Here is a 17,433-nt window from a genome sequence, read left to right on the forward strand (position 1 = left end):
TTATTCTTTGGGGGCAAGGCTGGCCTCTATATTTCTGTTGCACATTGTGAGTCACCCAGGTAGTCAAGAGGTCAAAATTTGATCATTTAAAGATTAATGAAAATGTCACAAATAACATACGGATCAACATTGCAAGTGATAGTGATAGTTACAAGAATTATAGACAAAATTCTACTGTATTGTGAAAGTTTTTTTCCATCAAAAGTTCAAACTATTCTAGTCTTCCATTCAGTCTTAAGTCCTTTTTCAGTCTGAATTATTTCTTTTTATGTTGCCAAAAAACTTCCCAAGTTCCGTCCACGTGAGCCCAGCAGGTTCCCACTAGTTTGTTCATAGCTTGAAACAACTTAAATTATGCTTGTTTACCATGCAAGATAGCATGCTAAAGAAATGTTTGATTTGGAGCATAAATGTTTGGAAATGGGCCCCCAGTGGACCAGTTCTCTCTATCCCGCTGCTCCCTTTGGTTTTCTTTGACTCCTGGAATGATAACAGTGAAATAAGTTCATGTGAATAGACTTTTCAAGTTTCAACTGGAAATGTGGGCTTTACTTTAGTGTGAGATTTGGCTTTTGATTTATTTCTCATAGAGTGTAATGTATTTATTTTATTTGTATTTATTTCAGATGTGGGTTGTATAAATTGAAGAATCATTGCATAGATGCAACCCTGTCTCCAAAAAATATGTTTATATAGTTGAAAGAGCAATGAACAAAGTTTCTGATCATGTTTTGTCACCATAATGAGGAAATGTTTTTATTGAACGTATCTGCAAAACAAACTTTTGACAATGTTTTTCAATTGCTTTCTCTATAACATACTTGTGGCAACTTCAGCATATTTCAGCATTATTAATGGTTTTTAGGTTATGTTTAGGCACTCAGGTTAAGGTTAGGGAAAGATTGTGGTCCAGGTTAAATGATGAAAAAAGTTGACACTGAATTGAAACACAAGACTGGATGTGTTCATTTGTCAATATTTAACTAAAACTCATTTCCTAACCTTAACCAAACCACTATGTTTTGCTAACCTAACCTCAAGTAGTAACCTTAGTAGGCTAAACCTAACTGCACAAGGAACTCAGGACGTGAACCCCCATCTCCAGTGATCTTTGTACACCCATTGTCCACTTTGTCCTTCCGTACAGTCTTTGCAGTACAGGAAGGTCACACTTGGACTGGAAAGTGCCGGTGAGCGTAATCCAGTAAACAATTATGTTTCCTCCAAAAACGTATTGGCAAAACAATTTGGCGGTATAGGAGAAAGGGATTATAATGTACAAGCAGGTAGTGGAGCAGAAAATAGCTTGAGCATTATAGAAACTAGTGCAGTGTCCTTTCAAAATGTGCCTTTTTGGAACTGGCCGCATATGTATCTAACAATTGACAGACATATGAACTAAAATGGTAAGGAATTAATAAATTAAATGGTTTTAATCCAGACAGAAACTTCAGCAGTGAGACTAAACTGAGGCTGAACTGTAGAAGCAACCGCATATACAGTAAATGTATAAGTTGGTTGCAATGGCAGAGTGACGCTGGCCATATTTCTACTTGTTGACACCACAGGCAGAAGATGAAGCAGAAGCAACGTTGTTTATGAGGTATTTTTTATATATTTCTCTAGAACAAATCATCCAAACAACTTCACACTCAACACGGTACTTCCTTGGGTTCTCAGCAACACACCTGCCAAGTGTGAAGTTGATTGGATGAACAGTTGTTGAGATATGCAAAGGACACACATACATGCATACATAGATACATACATACAGACAAACAGACAGACTGAAATACAGAGATCCCTTCCTTTATAGTTAGATTAGAAAACAACATAAAGATGACAAATCCTCAACAACAATTCTGCAATTTTATGAATCTTATACAGGTATTATACTTGTGTTATACTATACTAGTATACAATATAATTTATTTAAGTGCATGTTCCATCACTTTATTTAGATTATAAGTGACATTAGGATAAGAGTTTATATATGTCAGCAGGGTGAGGGTGGAGGACTTTTTGTATATTTATCCAACGTGATGTAATTGCTAACCAGCTGTGTTTTTAAGTGTAAGAGCTCTCAACTATATTCCCCAGCGTCTCTACCTCATCTGTGGTTTATGTTTAGACATGAGATGTCTCTTCAGGGACCAGCAGAATGACCATGAAGCTTTCAAAGACTTGTGTAATGAAAGGTAGTTTTTAGGTCTTGAGGAACTGCAGTCTGTCCTTTTCCAACATCATTGTTATCCTTGGTAAACAAACTGCCTCTGATTGTGGCTTTAAGCTATGGTGATAAACAGCTACTCTTTTTGTCCTCCTCCTTCCTGCTTCACTCCCTCTTTACTTTATCTTGTTGTGTGTTTTCCTGCCACAGTCACACATACAAACAGCAAGACAGCAGACATGTTTACCCAAATATGTGTGCACATACAAAGCACTCCAACAAAATCTTATGAGGTACACAAACAAATTACAAATTACAAATTTAACATTTAAAGGGGACATATTTTACATATTTCCAGGTCTATATTTTTAATCTCAGGCTCTACTGGAATGATGACAGTTAAAAAAAACCCTAATTTAACTCATACTGACCCTTTACGCAGCTCCTCAGTTCAGCCTTTGTTTGAAACGGGCCGTTTTAGTTCCTGTCTCTTTAAGGCCCCCCCTCCCGATGACCCCACTCTCTTTTGATTGGCCAACTCTCAGAAGCTGCCCCTCGGCAGACATCTGGCTACGTCACTGGCTGTTGACAGCTATGTCAACAAACCATGAAACAAACTACAATAGTAGGATTTCAATACCTTTTCTTTCCTCAAAATTTCAACTTTTCAAATACATCTGTACATGTTTAGACGGAATCTGATCTGAAATATGAGAGTGGACGACACAAATAACACATGGAACAACCTTAGCAACCAAGGCTTCAAAAGAGACGGCATGAATGGGCATGCGCGTCAAGTCGATGTCAGCAAACAAAGTGTTCAGGGCATGTTGAAGCCTGGGCTTTTGTCTTGCAGGGAGCATTTCTACACATTTTAACCTCACATTTTGGAATTTTGACCATGTTTAACATAGTTATTCAACATCATCACAGTACATAAATAACAGAAAACCAGAAAAAGCATGATATGTCCCCTTTAAATTGTCAAGGACAATAAATGCACAGGGACATGTCTGCAAGGAAACTGTTTGGGTAAATACTCTGGAGCATATTCATTTTTTCTCAGCATGACTGTAAAATGATACTATGGTAATTAGTTTGCCCACATGCAAAATTTTTAGAAAGAGAAAGGAACATTACATTATTTTGCTTTCCATGGATCTTAGTATTAATACCCTGTTATAATCCCTTACAAGAGCTCAACTCCCTGAGCCAGACAACTTTTGGATTCAGACAAACTAATTTAGCATGCAGATTAATGCAATTCCCAGATCCTGCAGGAGCCAGCTTATTAAACACATTTAAATCACATACATTTACAATAAGAATAAGTTGGAGCCATTAAATAAAAGACATAATACAAAAGAAGCTCATCAGCACAGTTTGTCTCTCTAAACACATTTGCATAACTGCTTTGCCCTTTTGCACTAACGCATATGTAAAGTGCCTTCTAACTGTAGTTGTAGTCTAAAGCAGGTTTTCAGCAGGAAAATGAACCGCCTTTCCTTCAATTATATTCATGGATGAGTCAGCCATATTGCTCTAATTAAAAAAATCAAAGTCCTGCTGTCACGTTGGCACTTCTTCGGCACTGTTGTGGCTTGCATTTAATTGCTTTTGCATTTTAATGTTCGAGCTACTGTATCTCTGCGTGTGCATATGTATGTGAGTAAAGGTGTGTGTGTGTGTGTGTGTGTGGTGCATATATGTGTATGAGAGGCTTTCCATGCAGAACAGTATGCTAAGCCTGGAATACTGAGAGACTTTCTGCCGGGTCTGGTCATCAGTGTTCCTTTTACTGACTCTCTACTGCACGCTTGAATGTCTTTCAATTTAGTCCCTCTGATAACTCGACTCTCTCTCGCAGAGATAAATGTTGAAATATAATAAATGACTTTGCAACTTCACATGTTTTGGCTCCAACCTCCTCTCGCTCACACTGTCTCTGTGCTCTTCCATTTGTCTGCCTTATTTATTTTTCTCTCCACTTCCCTTGTTGCTCATTTTTCACCATGTTCCAACAAGTTTCATATCTTGTAGTATTAGCTTAAGCAAATAAAGAAAGTAATTCCCAGTATATGGCAACTTGTAGTTCATGGGGATAATTTTGAATTCTCCTGGTACCACTGTTATTGTTGTAAAATTCAGTCCAGTATGTTATCATTTTGAAAAGTATTTTTATTCTTATTGTTGTTTCCTACAAAAATTCAGACATTGCAGTGACAGTCATTGGACAAGAGTAGTTTTTTCCGCTTGCAATATGTGTTTCTGATAAGAAGCGGACCAAGGATGTCAATTAGACATAAAGAAACTGGAGAAAGTGTACAGCGTATTGGCATGCATACAAAGTAGCTGCATGAGGACAGCGATAAAGCGGTGATGGAGTGATCATTGTCTCTAGTGTTGCTATTTATTGGAACTGTCCTCTAGAGTGGGAACACATGATAGTGAGATGAGACTCTTAATCAATAGGCTCTGCAGATGTGCCTTTACAAACACCGACAAGGGGAAAGGCTCCTTAGCAATACACTATACCACAACGGCTCTCCATCAGATATGGACCAATCTGTCCTCAGTACTGCATAGTTCTTTTTTTTTGCCTAAACCTATATGTTTAATTATTTGCCTGCATTGCTACAGTAAACCTGGCTGTGGTCTTTCCCAGTCTCAGCCACAATGCAGAGTGTTTTCACTGCACACTGCAGTTTAGTTGGCCTGCATGGCATCTGTTACTGTATGCTGTTCACTAGCTTTGGTTACTTAAAGGGATAGTTCAGAATTTACATAATGCCATGCATTGCTTATTTGCCTTCTGGCAGAGAGTTAGATGAAAAGATTTATAACACTTCTATATCTGTATGGTAAATATGAAACTACAGCCAGCAGCTGGTTAGCTTAGCTTAGCACAAAGACTGGAAAGAGGGGTAAACAGCAAGTCTGGTTCTCTCTAAAGGTAACAAAATCCACTTGCCAACACCTCTAAAGCTCACTAATTAACACGTTCTATCTCATTTGTTTAATCCTTACAAAACCCAAAGTGTAACAACAGCAATTAGCCATTTATATGCCGGACTATTTATCGGCTCGGAGCGGTTGCCAAGCAGTCACTAAGCTACTGGAAAAAGTCCGGCACATAACCCCCTGCAAGATGCAGACTTTGCTTTTTTCACTTACATACTGTGTTAATTAGTGAGCTTTAGAGATTGTGGTGGGCAGATTTTGTTACCTTTGGACAGAGCAAGGCTGTCGTTTCCCCCCATTTACAGTCTTTATATTGAAGGATATGGCTGGTGATTTTCTATATTCTTCTTATTGTCGACAAATCTCATCTGCAGAGCCAAACCAGCAATGACCTGATCGACTTACAAGTATTGTGTGTGCATCCACAGCCTGATATATATTATTCCTTTGTTCCGTAGACCTCCGTTGTTGTCCAAAAACTATTAAAAGTGAGTCAGTGAGACACACCTTTGCACTGGGTGATATGTTCCTTCCCCCCAAAGACTATGGTCATGTGAGTTTGTTTAGAAATGCCTCCAAAGACTAATAACAGCAATCATGTTTTTGGTTTCCGGAGAGTAGTTCCCTGTAAGGCAGACACCACTGTGCATGCTCAGGAATGTGGTTCCGTTTACAGAGCTTCACTAGCTTGTTGTGCTACATACCACAACCTCCATTTTCCACTGAAGTCTTGAGTTTTACTTGAGTTGAGTTCAACTTCTGCTTCAGTAGAACTCAAGATTTCAGTACAAAGGAATTAGATATTTCAGCCTTTGGATACACACACAATACATGAAAATAAGATCAATTAATTTTGGTTTGGCTCTGCACATGAGATTTGTTGACATTAAGAAAAATATAAAATCACCAGACATAACCTTTAAGCTAAGCTAATCGACTGCTGGCAGTAGACTTGCATGAAAATATATGAGAGTAGTATCAGTCTTCTCATCTAACTCTCTGCCAGATAGCAAATACAGGTAAGCATATTGCCCAAAATGTCAAACAATTACTTTAAATTAGCTTCCTTTCTTTCATTAAAATGAGATCAGGTCTGTGGCTTTGACAATATTGACAGAAAAAGCCAGGCAGCAGCCCTGCCCCTTCATCTCTCTATCCAAGGCTAGCCCTGTTATCTTCTGGAGGTGTACTCTAACCTGCTCTCAGCAGCCCGCCATGATTAGCCAATAAATAACTAAACGTATATCATAAATCAACAGGGAGAGCTGTGTCAGGGTGATTTCCATTGCGGTTGCTGTCTGAAAATCACTCTGCTGCTGAGAAAAGAAAAGAGAGAGATGGATGGAGGAAGGGTTGGCATTGAAAGAGGTTGTCCGTGTGTTGTAGAAGATGTTTTACCTTGAGAGAGATCCTCTCGTAGCGTTGCACAATAAAACAGCTGGTCAATAGTTATAACCTGTTTTTGTTTTTTTTTTCTTGGATCAAGGCTGCGATAAAGCTGCCACTAGCTACTCCGGATTCCATGTTTCTTGGAATCATTTAAATGACACTTTAATTATGTTGATGATTATAACACTGTCAGCTATCTTTCTCATCTCCCTTCGCAAGCTAAAGGCACATCTCTTGGTCTCTCAGCATCACCATGTAATTGAACCTCCTGCAGAAGAGAGAAGAGAACAATGACAGGGGTGAGGAACTCAATTAGACAGCGGCAAAGTGGCTGAGTGTGTAACGCTACATGCAAAACATGCACCTTTTGTATCGACGCTGTGATCTCACCATGATCTGTATGTCATTAGAGATGACTGCAACGTTCCTCTCTGCATGTCTACATGCTTCAGTCTGAGGGCAAAAGTATGGCAGGATCAGAGCGGGGATGTGCAGACATAATGGGCTGATGCCTAGTAGTGGATTCTGGTGACCACTGGGAGAGGAAGCAATGACAGGAAGCAGCCAGCAGGAGCAGAAGTGAGATCGAGAGGAAATGAGGCAAGAAGCGAAATGGGTCTCAGTGGAGAGGAGGAATGTAACTTTTTTTTTGCAGTTTGATTCTCCCTCAACACGCGTCTATTTCTCAACTCGCAGGTCTTAAAGGTCATGAGAGCCCACCCCCCTCCTTCATCCCTGCATACTCTCTCCCTTTGAGTCCTGCAGACAGGCCTTTATCTTGATACTCATCAAGGCCTCTGGCACCGCGTTTCATCCACAACTCTGTCGACCGTTATCTCCAAGTGGAGAGGCTGTCGAATTGTTTATTATAACCACACTATCAGAGATGGGAGAAGGATGTGGCTGCGAGGCGTTGGAGTGGAACATGGGGAGGACTTTAGGTGACAGATGTGCTGAGTTTGACAGCAGATAATAGGTGCTTCTCTCTAGGTCTGATTGCAGCCTCTGTAGGCCAGCTTCAAGGATCTGAGTTTTTCTGTCTGTCAAAGTTTAAGCAGCAAATGAGGACTGTTCAGAATCCTGTTGATGGTAAACTGCTGAAGGTTTGAATGAGCATTTGATGATAAAAGACCACAGTGCTTATGATGACATCAGAAGCTGACTGGATTGTAGGCAATAGCGTGGCTTAAAGGGCTGGTATGTTGGAAAACAAGCAAAATTAGCTTTGGGATGAATTGGGGTGATGGTGGAGGCCCTCCTGTGCTGTAAAATTACTCAGTTCTATCTCCTGTCTTTTTAAGTTGAGGTGGTGTTGAGTCAGAACTCATTACTACGTCACACCAGACAGTCAAATCAAATATGCTAGGATGCTTTAGCATGAGCACACCTCTGCCATGACTTCTGTAGTCTGGATTTGCATTTCAGCCGGATGACAAGCAAAGCAGGACACTGGAAGTGTTGCTGGTTGTCCAGCAGCTAGAAAGTCTTTACATAGCTCTCCAAAGGATGGAAATTTACATCAGGTATGGCTGAAATTCATTTTTGGAGACAATCTTCCCTCCTTTATCAGCAAGTGGTTGTGTGTGTGTTCAGCACATTTTACAGCTGACTGTCTGCTTAACGAGACTTATTATGCTGCAGGATTTTCAACTTTTTCATCTTCAGTCTTTTGGTGAAGTTTTAAAGTGTTTCTTTCTGTTACTCAGCTAAAGGAATATATCTGTGCTAAAGCTAAGCTAGCGACGTGTGGTTATATTTGAAAAAAAAAAGACTTTTACTGTGCTAGGAAACTTAGACATGATCTTACCGTTCTGAAACATCCTTTTGAAATCTCATCTGTGCAGCATTAGGTTCTTGCCCTTCCCATTCAGGATCAGACTCCAGTTCATAGACCGCTATATACTGTCTTATGTCTTCAGCTGCAGCCATTACTCCAGGTAAAGATGTGGTGTAAGGGAACTTGCATTATTCATTAGGTAATATTCCTATTGGCTGGGGGTGAAGGTGGGGGCCACATCTCCAACCAATCAGAGTAGGTGGTCATTAATAATGCCGATTTTATTTAAATAGCTTCTGAAGCAGCCTGCTGGGGGACAGAGGGGAAGCTGTAAGGAAAGATGGATTTAGAGAAATCTAAACAACTTTGGTGAATAAAATGTCACAGATATGTTTAAAATTGACTCAGCATTTTTTTTTTAAAAATGGCTCAAAAAGGCCATAATCCCAGATATTTAAAAGGATGACAAGTCTTCCCTCTGATCTTAAGTGTGCTGTGTCAGATATTGTTACTAAATAATTGTTAAATTCAGTTTCTTTGACTGCAGCGAAACTGAATAAAATACAAAGAATAAAGCTTTTATAAGTAATAAGATTAGATAAGATTATAAGTGATTTCCACTCTTGGCACCCTAAGCTTTTACCTTCTGGGAGGCGTTATAAACACTAGAGACTCTTAATGATTTTTAATGATTTATTTCAATAACTGCATCTGTGTCTTTTAATGTCATGTTGTTTGTTGATGTTTTGTTCTTTATTTATTGTCTTTTGTTTTTTATTTTTATTTTATACAATGTGGTCAAACCAAAGACAGTTTCCACAATATCAGATTTTCAACATCATGGCCAATAAAGTTCCCAACTAACTAAGTAGACAGTCAGTGAGGGGAGATAGTTAGAAAGGGATCGAGAGGGAGGAGGAGAGAAAGAGTTGAGTTTCCGCTCCCTGCCATTCACTGTTTATTCCATCAATGCCCCTCTGTCCCTGTGTGTCACCACTTAGGGCAAAAGGCCTTCTCTCAAGCTGTCACAGACATAAATACCCATTTTATCCTCCTCCAACTGTGACATTTGCATTTGCTAAATCTGCATTCTGTGTGTGAAAATTCAAAGCTGTATCGAGCAGGAACTCAGCTTTCAGAGTTTCTGTCTGTCTGTCTTTTTTTTCTTTTCAGTCACTGTCCGGTAATGCATGCTTGTAATGATGATTTGATGATCAGATTCAATATTAAGTCTCTTTACACAATGCATAAGTGGTATTTAGTTACAGGTATTCTTTCATTGTATAAAAGTCAACCACCATGGTAGCACATGTACAAATGTGTTGATGATACCTTTCTGCACTGGGAAACTGGTGTTCTATTTGATCCAACTAACAAAGGCAAATTTTGTCTGAAGTGTCTTGTTCATCATAAGTGCTGGAAAAAGAAAGCAAAAGGTAGCAGAACAGAAAACACTTGTTTTAATTTGGAACTTAACTCTCACTCAAACTCTCCCTCTTCATCCTTTTCATGCAACACTTTTCTGTTTCTCTTTGTTTTTGCTCCGCACAAACACATACTAAACTGACAATGAATAGGCAAAAGTGAAATTCAGATGTCAATTAACCTCAAAGTAAAGAATGAAAACTTGTATACTCTTTGATGTTGGTAAACAGTGTACTCTGTAAAGAAAAACCCATAAAAACATAAACATAAAATGTCCTGAAACCTGCTGTTTTGTTTCTGTTCCCAGCAGATTGAACATTCTGACGAAATTCAGAAATTCATAACTGCTGTCTGTGAAGGTTTAGACTCAGACATACTTTCTTAAGTGTCTATGTGGAATATACTGTATAAACAACCATAATGTTAGCAGCCTGCTGTAGAAAAACCCTCCAGATATGAACCTCGTCTGTTGAAGGGGCCTCATTCCTAGAGGAAAAATTTTTGTCATTCTCTGTGCCAATTAAGGAAAGACGCCTGTAATTACTTGACCATGGAATGAACCCCAAATATTTCAGTTCCAGATCTGCCCTAATCATAAATGAGGAAGCTTAATTTGAAAAACATAATACATTGTTTTTAAAGTCAATTGAGAGGCCGTTTATAGAAAACACAAGATGACAGTGTCTGTTTTTGCTAATTCTATGAATATAAAACCTACAAAAATTTTAATATAATGGTGCCATAAAGCAATCCTGCCCACAGATGTTCAACAGTGCCTGCAATGACCAAATGCAACAAGAGCTATTTAAAGTTGTCATTTTTTAAAAATTTAAACAATGGATCAAATGACAATGTGTGATGTAAATGGGGTCTCTCACCACAGAAAATTATCACTTGACTCTGCAGTTCTCCTCAGCTGTACTGTGCTTTTTAGTGTCCTTTAACTCATTGTTTTGGTTTTCCAGCCCGCAACTTTATTGTTTCTCTTTTGTGTCGTTTTCAGCCATAGCAGGCAGTGGTTTTCAGCAAACAAAGGTCTAAAAACCCACTGTGCCCTACCTGCCCAGCACCAAACAACAGACATATTACATTAGCAACTAGCTGGTGAACATAGTGGATATTTCCCTCAGGAGTTTGTAGAGACCAAAACAGAGCTACAAGAGGAGTGCATATTAGATTTACATCTGATGGCCAGAAGCATAACTCCAAATGAATGTCTCATGTTATCTTGTAACATTGTGCTACGTCACTGGACATTAAATTAAAAAATGAGGCTGCGGAATCAGGAGGAAAAGGACAAACAAATCGCAAATGCAAGGGCACCATTTTCTGGCTCATTTAAGCCATTTATTTTTCTTTCTCTTGGACTAAAGTCAAATCCATGGTTGTCCTGTAACTCAAATATCTCAGCTTCAGTTCTAAGGGACAGCCTCAAGTTGAGTTGTTACTGCATTTAGACCCTATGTGCAGCACATGTCTTGAATTTTACTGTAAAACCAATTTACTCTCTTCCTGAAGTGCAATGTATCTCCTCTCACCTCTCACCACTGTGTGCCACAAAGCAGCTAGGTGGGAAGAGTCCTTGATCGGCACTTTTCTGAGGTCCCAGAGTCAAGTGTCTCTCCTCACCCTGATGGATCTTCCTGTTCTCACATCATCACCCTGATGGAAATTACTCCATGAAACATGGTTGCTGATCTCTTATCAGCTCAAGGGTGCACATTAACCGGCATGGAGTAATAAACACATAATTTGGGTGACATAACACACCTCCTAACACACATTTTTAAAAATATTTTTTCTTCTAGTCTTCAGTTTTACACGTCACACACCCTGACAGGCAATATATCTTTCTTTTTCTCATAGTATATGATGGACATTAGTAAGTCTAGTAGAGGAGAGTGGATATTTTTTCCAGGCCCCTGATAAGACCTGTATAAATAGTCGAGCAGGGCATTATATCACTTTGCTATTGGGAAAAAATGGAAAGCATTCCAGTGCAGAGGATTAGTCGATATTCAATTAACCCAGGCAGACAGTCATGGTGACTGTTTATCAATACCTCTTTTTAACTGCACACCCTTGGCACACTTAATTAAACTTCCCATTAATAGCATCAAACAGGTGAGCAAACTAACAACACAAACACTCAGCCAAGTTTGAAAAGTGAGCCACAAAAGCAGTGGTGGATGAACCGGTTACTCAAGGGAATTAATCAAGTCCCCATGCTGGTCTAAGGTCTCTGCCATGGCCATACATGGTTTCAGTCCAGTTGTGGAGACAGTGGAGGACTTTGTTTGGAACATGCCATAATTATGCATCCTCAAAGTATTTGTCTGGTTATTGATGTGTATCTGGGACACGTCCTGACCCTTGACCCTAAAATCACTGATTTCCTCGCATGCCACAGTTGAGCGTATGAAAGCGTTGCCTCACATAGTTCAAAGCAGACAGCAGTTGTGGTCTCATATGAAGGAAGCCTTAGCTGTCACGCTGAAGAAAACCAGTTGCTTTGGAATAACAGGATTCTTCTGTGCAAAAGGAACTGGAGACGACCTTCGTCTCTGCCCTGCGTTACAGGCCGTGCTACATTTGTCCTTTGCTAATCATCTACAACTCAGGGCTGGGGCACTAATCGAGGACAGTGATGTGACTGTCTAGACGGTGATAATGATCTGCTAACATGTGATGTGATCAAACATGCTTGTGGTGGTGTGGATCTTCTCTAGCAACCGTAACAATTATCCCGTTTGTGTGTCATTGGTTGTGAAATGAAATGCAGAGATATTGACAGAAAGATGAGACATTGAAGAGAGCATGAGGACAGATGGAGAAAGCAGGAGAAACAAACAGCAGCATGTGATAAGAGAATGGTGACTATGGTGACTGTATATGTATTAGAGGAAAGCGATATAGAAACTGTTTGGCATTTTTGTGACATAAATGAGTTAAATTGATTATCAAAATGTTTCTAGATTAATTTCTATCCACCAAATAACTGACTGACTAATCATTTGAACGCAGCTACTATCACAGTATGTGTAATTTTATGAAAAACAATGGAGAAAGCGCTATTTGGTTCCAACAGAGATAAAACACAAAGCAGGGGTTCCTCTGGCAAATCTTTGTTCCTGGTTATTCCTGTGATTTTGGAATCACATGTTTTTCAGTCCATATCCAAATCAGAGTCCACCTGTTGAGTATGTATGGTGTATATGTTCATGTCACCAAGCCCCAAATGTACAGAGCACAATAGCCGATGAAAAGGCCAGTTGTAATACTCAGGGGCCACACTAATGGGCTCCTGTTTAATGCTTCATCATAAAGCAACGGGCAGAAAACAAACTACTAGTGTAACTAACAAGTCTTGCGTCTCATACAGTTGTCAGTCTCACTCGCTTGCAGTCCTGTCTTTGTTTGTCTCTGTCTGCCATTGTGTGAATACCAATGAGCATTGAGCCGTTATCACCCGAGCCTGGGATGACAGTGTCAGAGTGATGTATCACTCATCTGCCTCAGTTTCTTGCCAGAGTCGGGATGTGTTTTCTTACTTAGGAAATGAAATGTCAAATGCAGATTCAAAGTTGTGATGGCTCAGCAGTATCTGGGTTTGTTTTGAGTTAAGATGAATGGTCTACCCCCGTCTCTAACCTTTTATGTGTGTGATGGAATTTCACAGTTGTACAGATAAGAATTGATGGTGGTGGTGTTTGTTTTTTTGGGTCCACGGATAAGCAGAAATATAATCCTTCTAACTGTTTTTGATCAAAGTAAAGCTCCACTATGTTCACGTTACAGCTCGATTGTAATTCTGCGGGCCTCTCCTCTTTGTGTTTAGCCCATTAGAGGGCTATGCCTCTGTCCTCTGCTAAGTTTGCTCTCAGAGTTGAAATGTTTTCCCCTTGGGTGCCTTGAGCCAGCCCCCTTCCCCTTCCACCGATGTGGGGGTGAGCTTTCCCAGGACAAAGAGATGAATATATAATGGAATGAAAACAGAGGGGGTGGGCGAGACAAAAAGACAGTGGGTGTTTGAGTGAGAGGGAGGAAGGGAGAGTGGGAGCGGGAGTGAAAAGATATAGAGGGCTTGACAAGTGCTTGTCAAAGGGTTCAACACTGCTGCCAAGTTCTGAGTGTGGAGACACGGAAAGAGGAAGAAGTAGAGAGAAACAATCTGTACTTTTCCCCTATTACAGACCCGATTGCTAACTCATTACAGACTCCATAGGGTGTGGGACACACAACACACTCTCGTTAAAGAGTTTCTGGAGAGCAGTTTAGTCCAACTGCATCCCCCCCCTCTCCCCTGGTCCTCCAGCACATGGTACAGTCCATTTAAAAGGCTGCATGTCATCTCAGTGTGTGCTGGGTCCTCTCTGAGAGCAGCTGCTCAGAGCACATTCTCCTCGGCGGGAGCACTCACTTTCCCCTCCGCCTGCTGGGCTGCATCTCTTTTTCTCCTCTTCTCTCTTTTTTTCTCTCTGCTCTCTTTACATTCTCTCTTCCTCCCTTTCTCCCGCGCTGACTCTGTCTTTCTCCTTTGCCCCCACCACACACACACACACACACACACACACACACACACATGCTTTCTCTGACTGTGTAGTGCTTGGCCACACAGACGTTATTCTTTATGCAGTAACAGGTAGACATCATCTCTGTGCTGCTCAGCGGAGAGCAGAAGAGGGACCGGCATTTTTTTTATTTATTTTTTTTATTTTTTTTTATGTTTGAAGTAAACTGTAAGAGAAGAAGCACAGGTGGAAGAGGAGAAGAAGAAGAGGGGGATAAGAGGAGGAGAGGAGGAGGAAAGGGTCTCAGCTTCACTCCCCTCCCTACCTCAATGCACCACTTGACACCATGCTGCTCTGTGTGGATTTGGTCCTCAGGGGAAAATCCTTAAAATGATGGAAGACAACAAACAGCTGGCACAGAGGATTGATGGGGCCATCCAGTCCGCCAGTCAGGAAGTGACCAACCTCCGCTCCGAGCTCTCTGCCACCAGCCGCAGACTGGCAGAGCTGGGCGCCAGCAGCCCCCCTGCCTTGGAGAACCACCACCAGCATAACCACCACGATGACAGCCTACACTACCGGGGTGAGTGTCACAGCATGTGCCTGTGTGTGTGTGTGTGTGTGTGCGTGCATGCATGTGCGCCTTGCCTGTGTGTGTGTGTGAGAGTGAGAACATGAACATGTGTGACTGTTTTGAAATGAGCAGTGGGAAGAATCCTGGGAATGTGACTAATATCATTCCACTGACTTATTTTTCCCCAAACTCAACACCAGAATGACAGTGGAAAAGAGAACAAGAGACACACAAGAAGTGTTGTTATTAGGAGGGAGGGGTTGGGGTTAGAGAGCGTGGGCCAGAGCCGGTCCGGTTTTGGTTTCCCAGGCTGCAGCTGGGCTCCTTCCAGCTCTGGCTCCTTCTCTGCGCTCTCCCCAAGTCTGGCAAGGAGTTTCAAACTGCGCTTAAGGCCCAGGAACTGTATGCCAACATCTCTGACGGGGGCTGGCGACACCATGGCACCGTAGCTGGGAAAGAGATGTGATGAATGAGGAATGAGCTTTAAACTGAAGTTTTCATGGAACTACTCATTTTGGCTTCATTTGCTCAAAAATAATTAGTTAAAATCTCAAGTTCTGGCTTCCTGTCATGTCATGTGCTTTTTAAAATCACTTGTGCGCAACAGGACCATGAGTTATAAGTTTTTTTATGTTCAGTTGTTGCATGTTTATATGTTCTTCTGCTTGTGTAAGACTGTGGTCTGTGTCTAATTAAACCCTCTAACAATAGATTGTGGTAAGCTACTTCTATGTAGCTCACATCTTGGATTCATTAATGATGAGCTTTATTTTATAATGATTGCTGTGGGAAGTCCCTGTGATTTTGTTTGCCTGTTGCCCTGACGTGTGAACTGAACAGTAAATACTAATGTTTGTGATCAAATCAATTTATTGAACAGCTAATTAGTCCTGGCTATCTTCAAGCTGTTAACAGAATATAGGATGACTTGACAGATTCATCTTTCCATCACCTGCATGTACAGAAGTTTGGCATGCTGAAATAGTGAAAAAGTTATGTAGCAGGTTTTTGGCCTCAGGGTGTCTGTCTTCTGCATTTGACTTGGGGAGTTTAGATCCTGGGGGTTATTGAGACGATACCCTGCCAAGCAGCTCGCTGTCAGTGTCCATTAAATGGCTCCCTGTGTTGGACATGTGGAGTTTTGCAGCAGGTGATTCCTCCTATCTACCCATCTGTTTGAATTGTGGCTTTAGAGCACTGATATACTTGTTTAAGTGTTCACATAAGCTTCCATGCATACTGTATCCTGTGTACCATATCCTGTCCATGATCAGTTGTATGTCCTCTAAGAAAACAACCCTGATGATGTCATAATAATGTCAGCAGGGTTATCTCGATTTGGGCTTGGAGACCACGGATTTGTAACAGAAAGATTGCCTTACATTCTGGGAGTGTGGAGTTTGAAAAATGTGGGAGTTTACTAGGCAGGGAGGGTTTAATTAAAAGATGCTGTCAAGTTGCATCATGGGAAATGTACAGTGATTTTGGAGCTTAACCCGTAGTCAGGACTAAAAGTGAGAATATCTCTCTTTATGTTGCTTCAGTTTTGACCATTTAAAAAAAAAAAATCTGTGTTTTGCAAGTTCCTCAACTTTATAGAAGTGGAATACCAAATCGCTCAAGTTCCCCATTGAGCACATGAATGGAAGCAGTATATCAGGATGTGAAGTGATCAGCAGCTGACACTGAACAAGCCACAACAAATATGGCAGAAACTAAAAGAAATGAATAGGGCTCAGTGATACTGCCACTTTTTTTTTTTTGTCATGATCTCATTAATATTATGTCCTCGAGTGTTGCCCTGTTTAGTTAAGCTCACACTGTGCAAAATGTTGATATTTTTTATACCTCACACACACACACACACACACACACACACACACACACACACACACACACACACACACACACACACACACACACACACACACATTGTTGACAAGTATGTGAATAATGCATTTCACATTTCAGCTGCTTTTCTACGTGTATGTGCCATTACAAGCAAGTGCAGTACATCACAAGCCTTAAAGGATAACGCTGGCAATTTTCTATATTTTTCTTATTGTCAACAAATCTCATGTGCAGAGCCAAACCAACAATGAATTGACCTACTTACAAGTACTGTGTGTGTATCCAAAGCCTGATATATCGTATTCCTCTGTGCCGTAGAGCTCCGTTGTTGTCCAAAACCTATTAAAAACATGTTAATGAGCCACAGCATGGCACTGGGTGACATGTTACTTCGGCACAAAGAGTATGGGCACATTAGTTTGTTTAGAAACGTGCTACATATCAGTTGGGTAGTGTTTCCTGGTCTATGTGACTGGTGAACTAATCCTAGTATCTGAACAGGTACAGTTTGGCAGATCTGTCAGATTCTCCTCTCTGAGAGGGCGTTCAGAACAAAAACAACCCTGTTTTTCAAAAAAAATACAATGTTTGATGGGGGTGTGATGTTTCAGGTACTGGTGAGACATGATATGATCCAGGAGGTCCTATTTGAGTAACAGATCCACACCAAAAATACTGCACAGTGGTTTATAGTGTTATGAGGAGGGATTCTATAACTCTGTAAAGTTATCACAGGGGCAATGATGTTATCTTTTCTCACAAGACTCATGAGGTA

At 40.6% G+C, this 17,433-nt stretch overlaps 1 protein-coding gene across 10 annotated transcripts in view; it reads left to right on the forward strand.

The window, feature by feature from the left end:
* kaznb (kazrin, periplakin interacting protein b) overlaps positions 1 to 17,433 on the forward strand; it is a 114,559-nt gene that overhangs the window by 42,057 nt on the left and 55,069 nt on the right. For 9 of the 10 annotated variants that reach the window (XM_044348868.1, XM_044348869.1, XM_044348870.1 and 6 more), the window contains one exon: positions 14,609 to 14,816. The exons of the other annotated variant lie outside the window; for it this stretch is intronic. In XM_044348868.1, coding sequence (XP_044204803.1) covers positions 14,609 to 14,816 — 208 coding nt within the window. The remainder of the gene's footprint in view (positions 1 to 14,608; positions 14,817 to 17,433) is intronic. 10 annotated transcript variants of the gene reach the window in all.

The sequence above is a fragment of the Thunnus albacares genome, chromosome 4, assembly GCF_914725855.1.
Source record: "Thunnus albacares chromosome 4, fThuAlb1.1, whole genome shotgun sequence".
In the NCBI taxonomy this organism is placed as follows: domain Eukaryota; kingdom Metazoa; phylum Chordata; class Actinopteri; order Scombriformes; family Scombridae; genus Thunnus; species Thunnus albacares.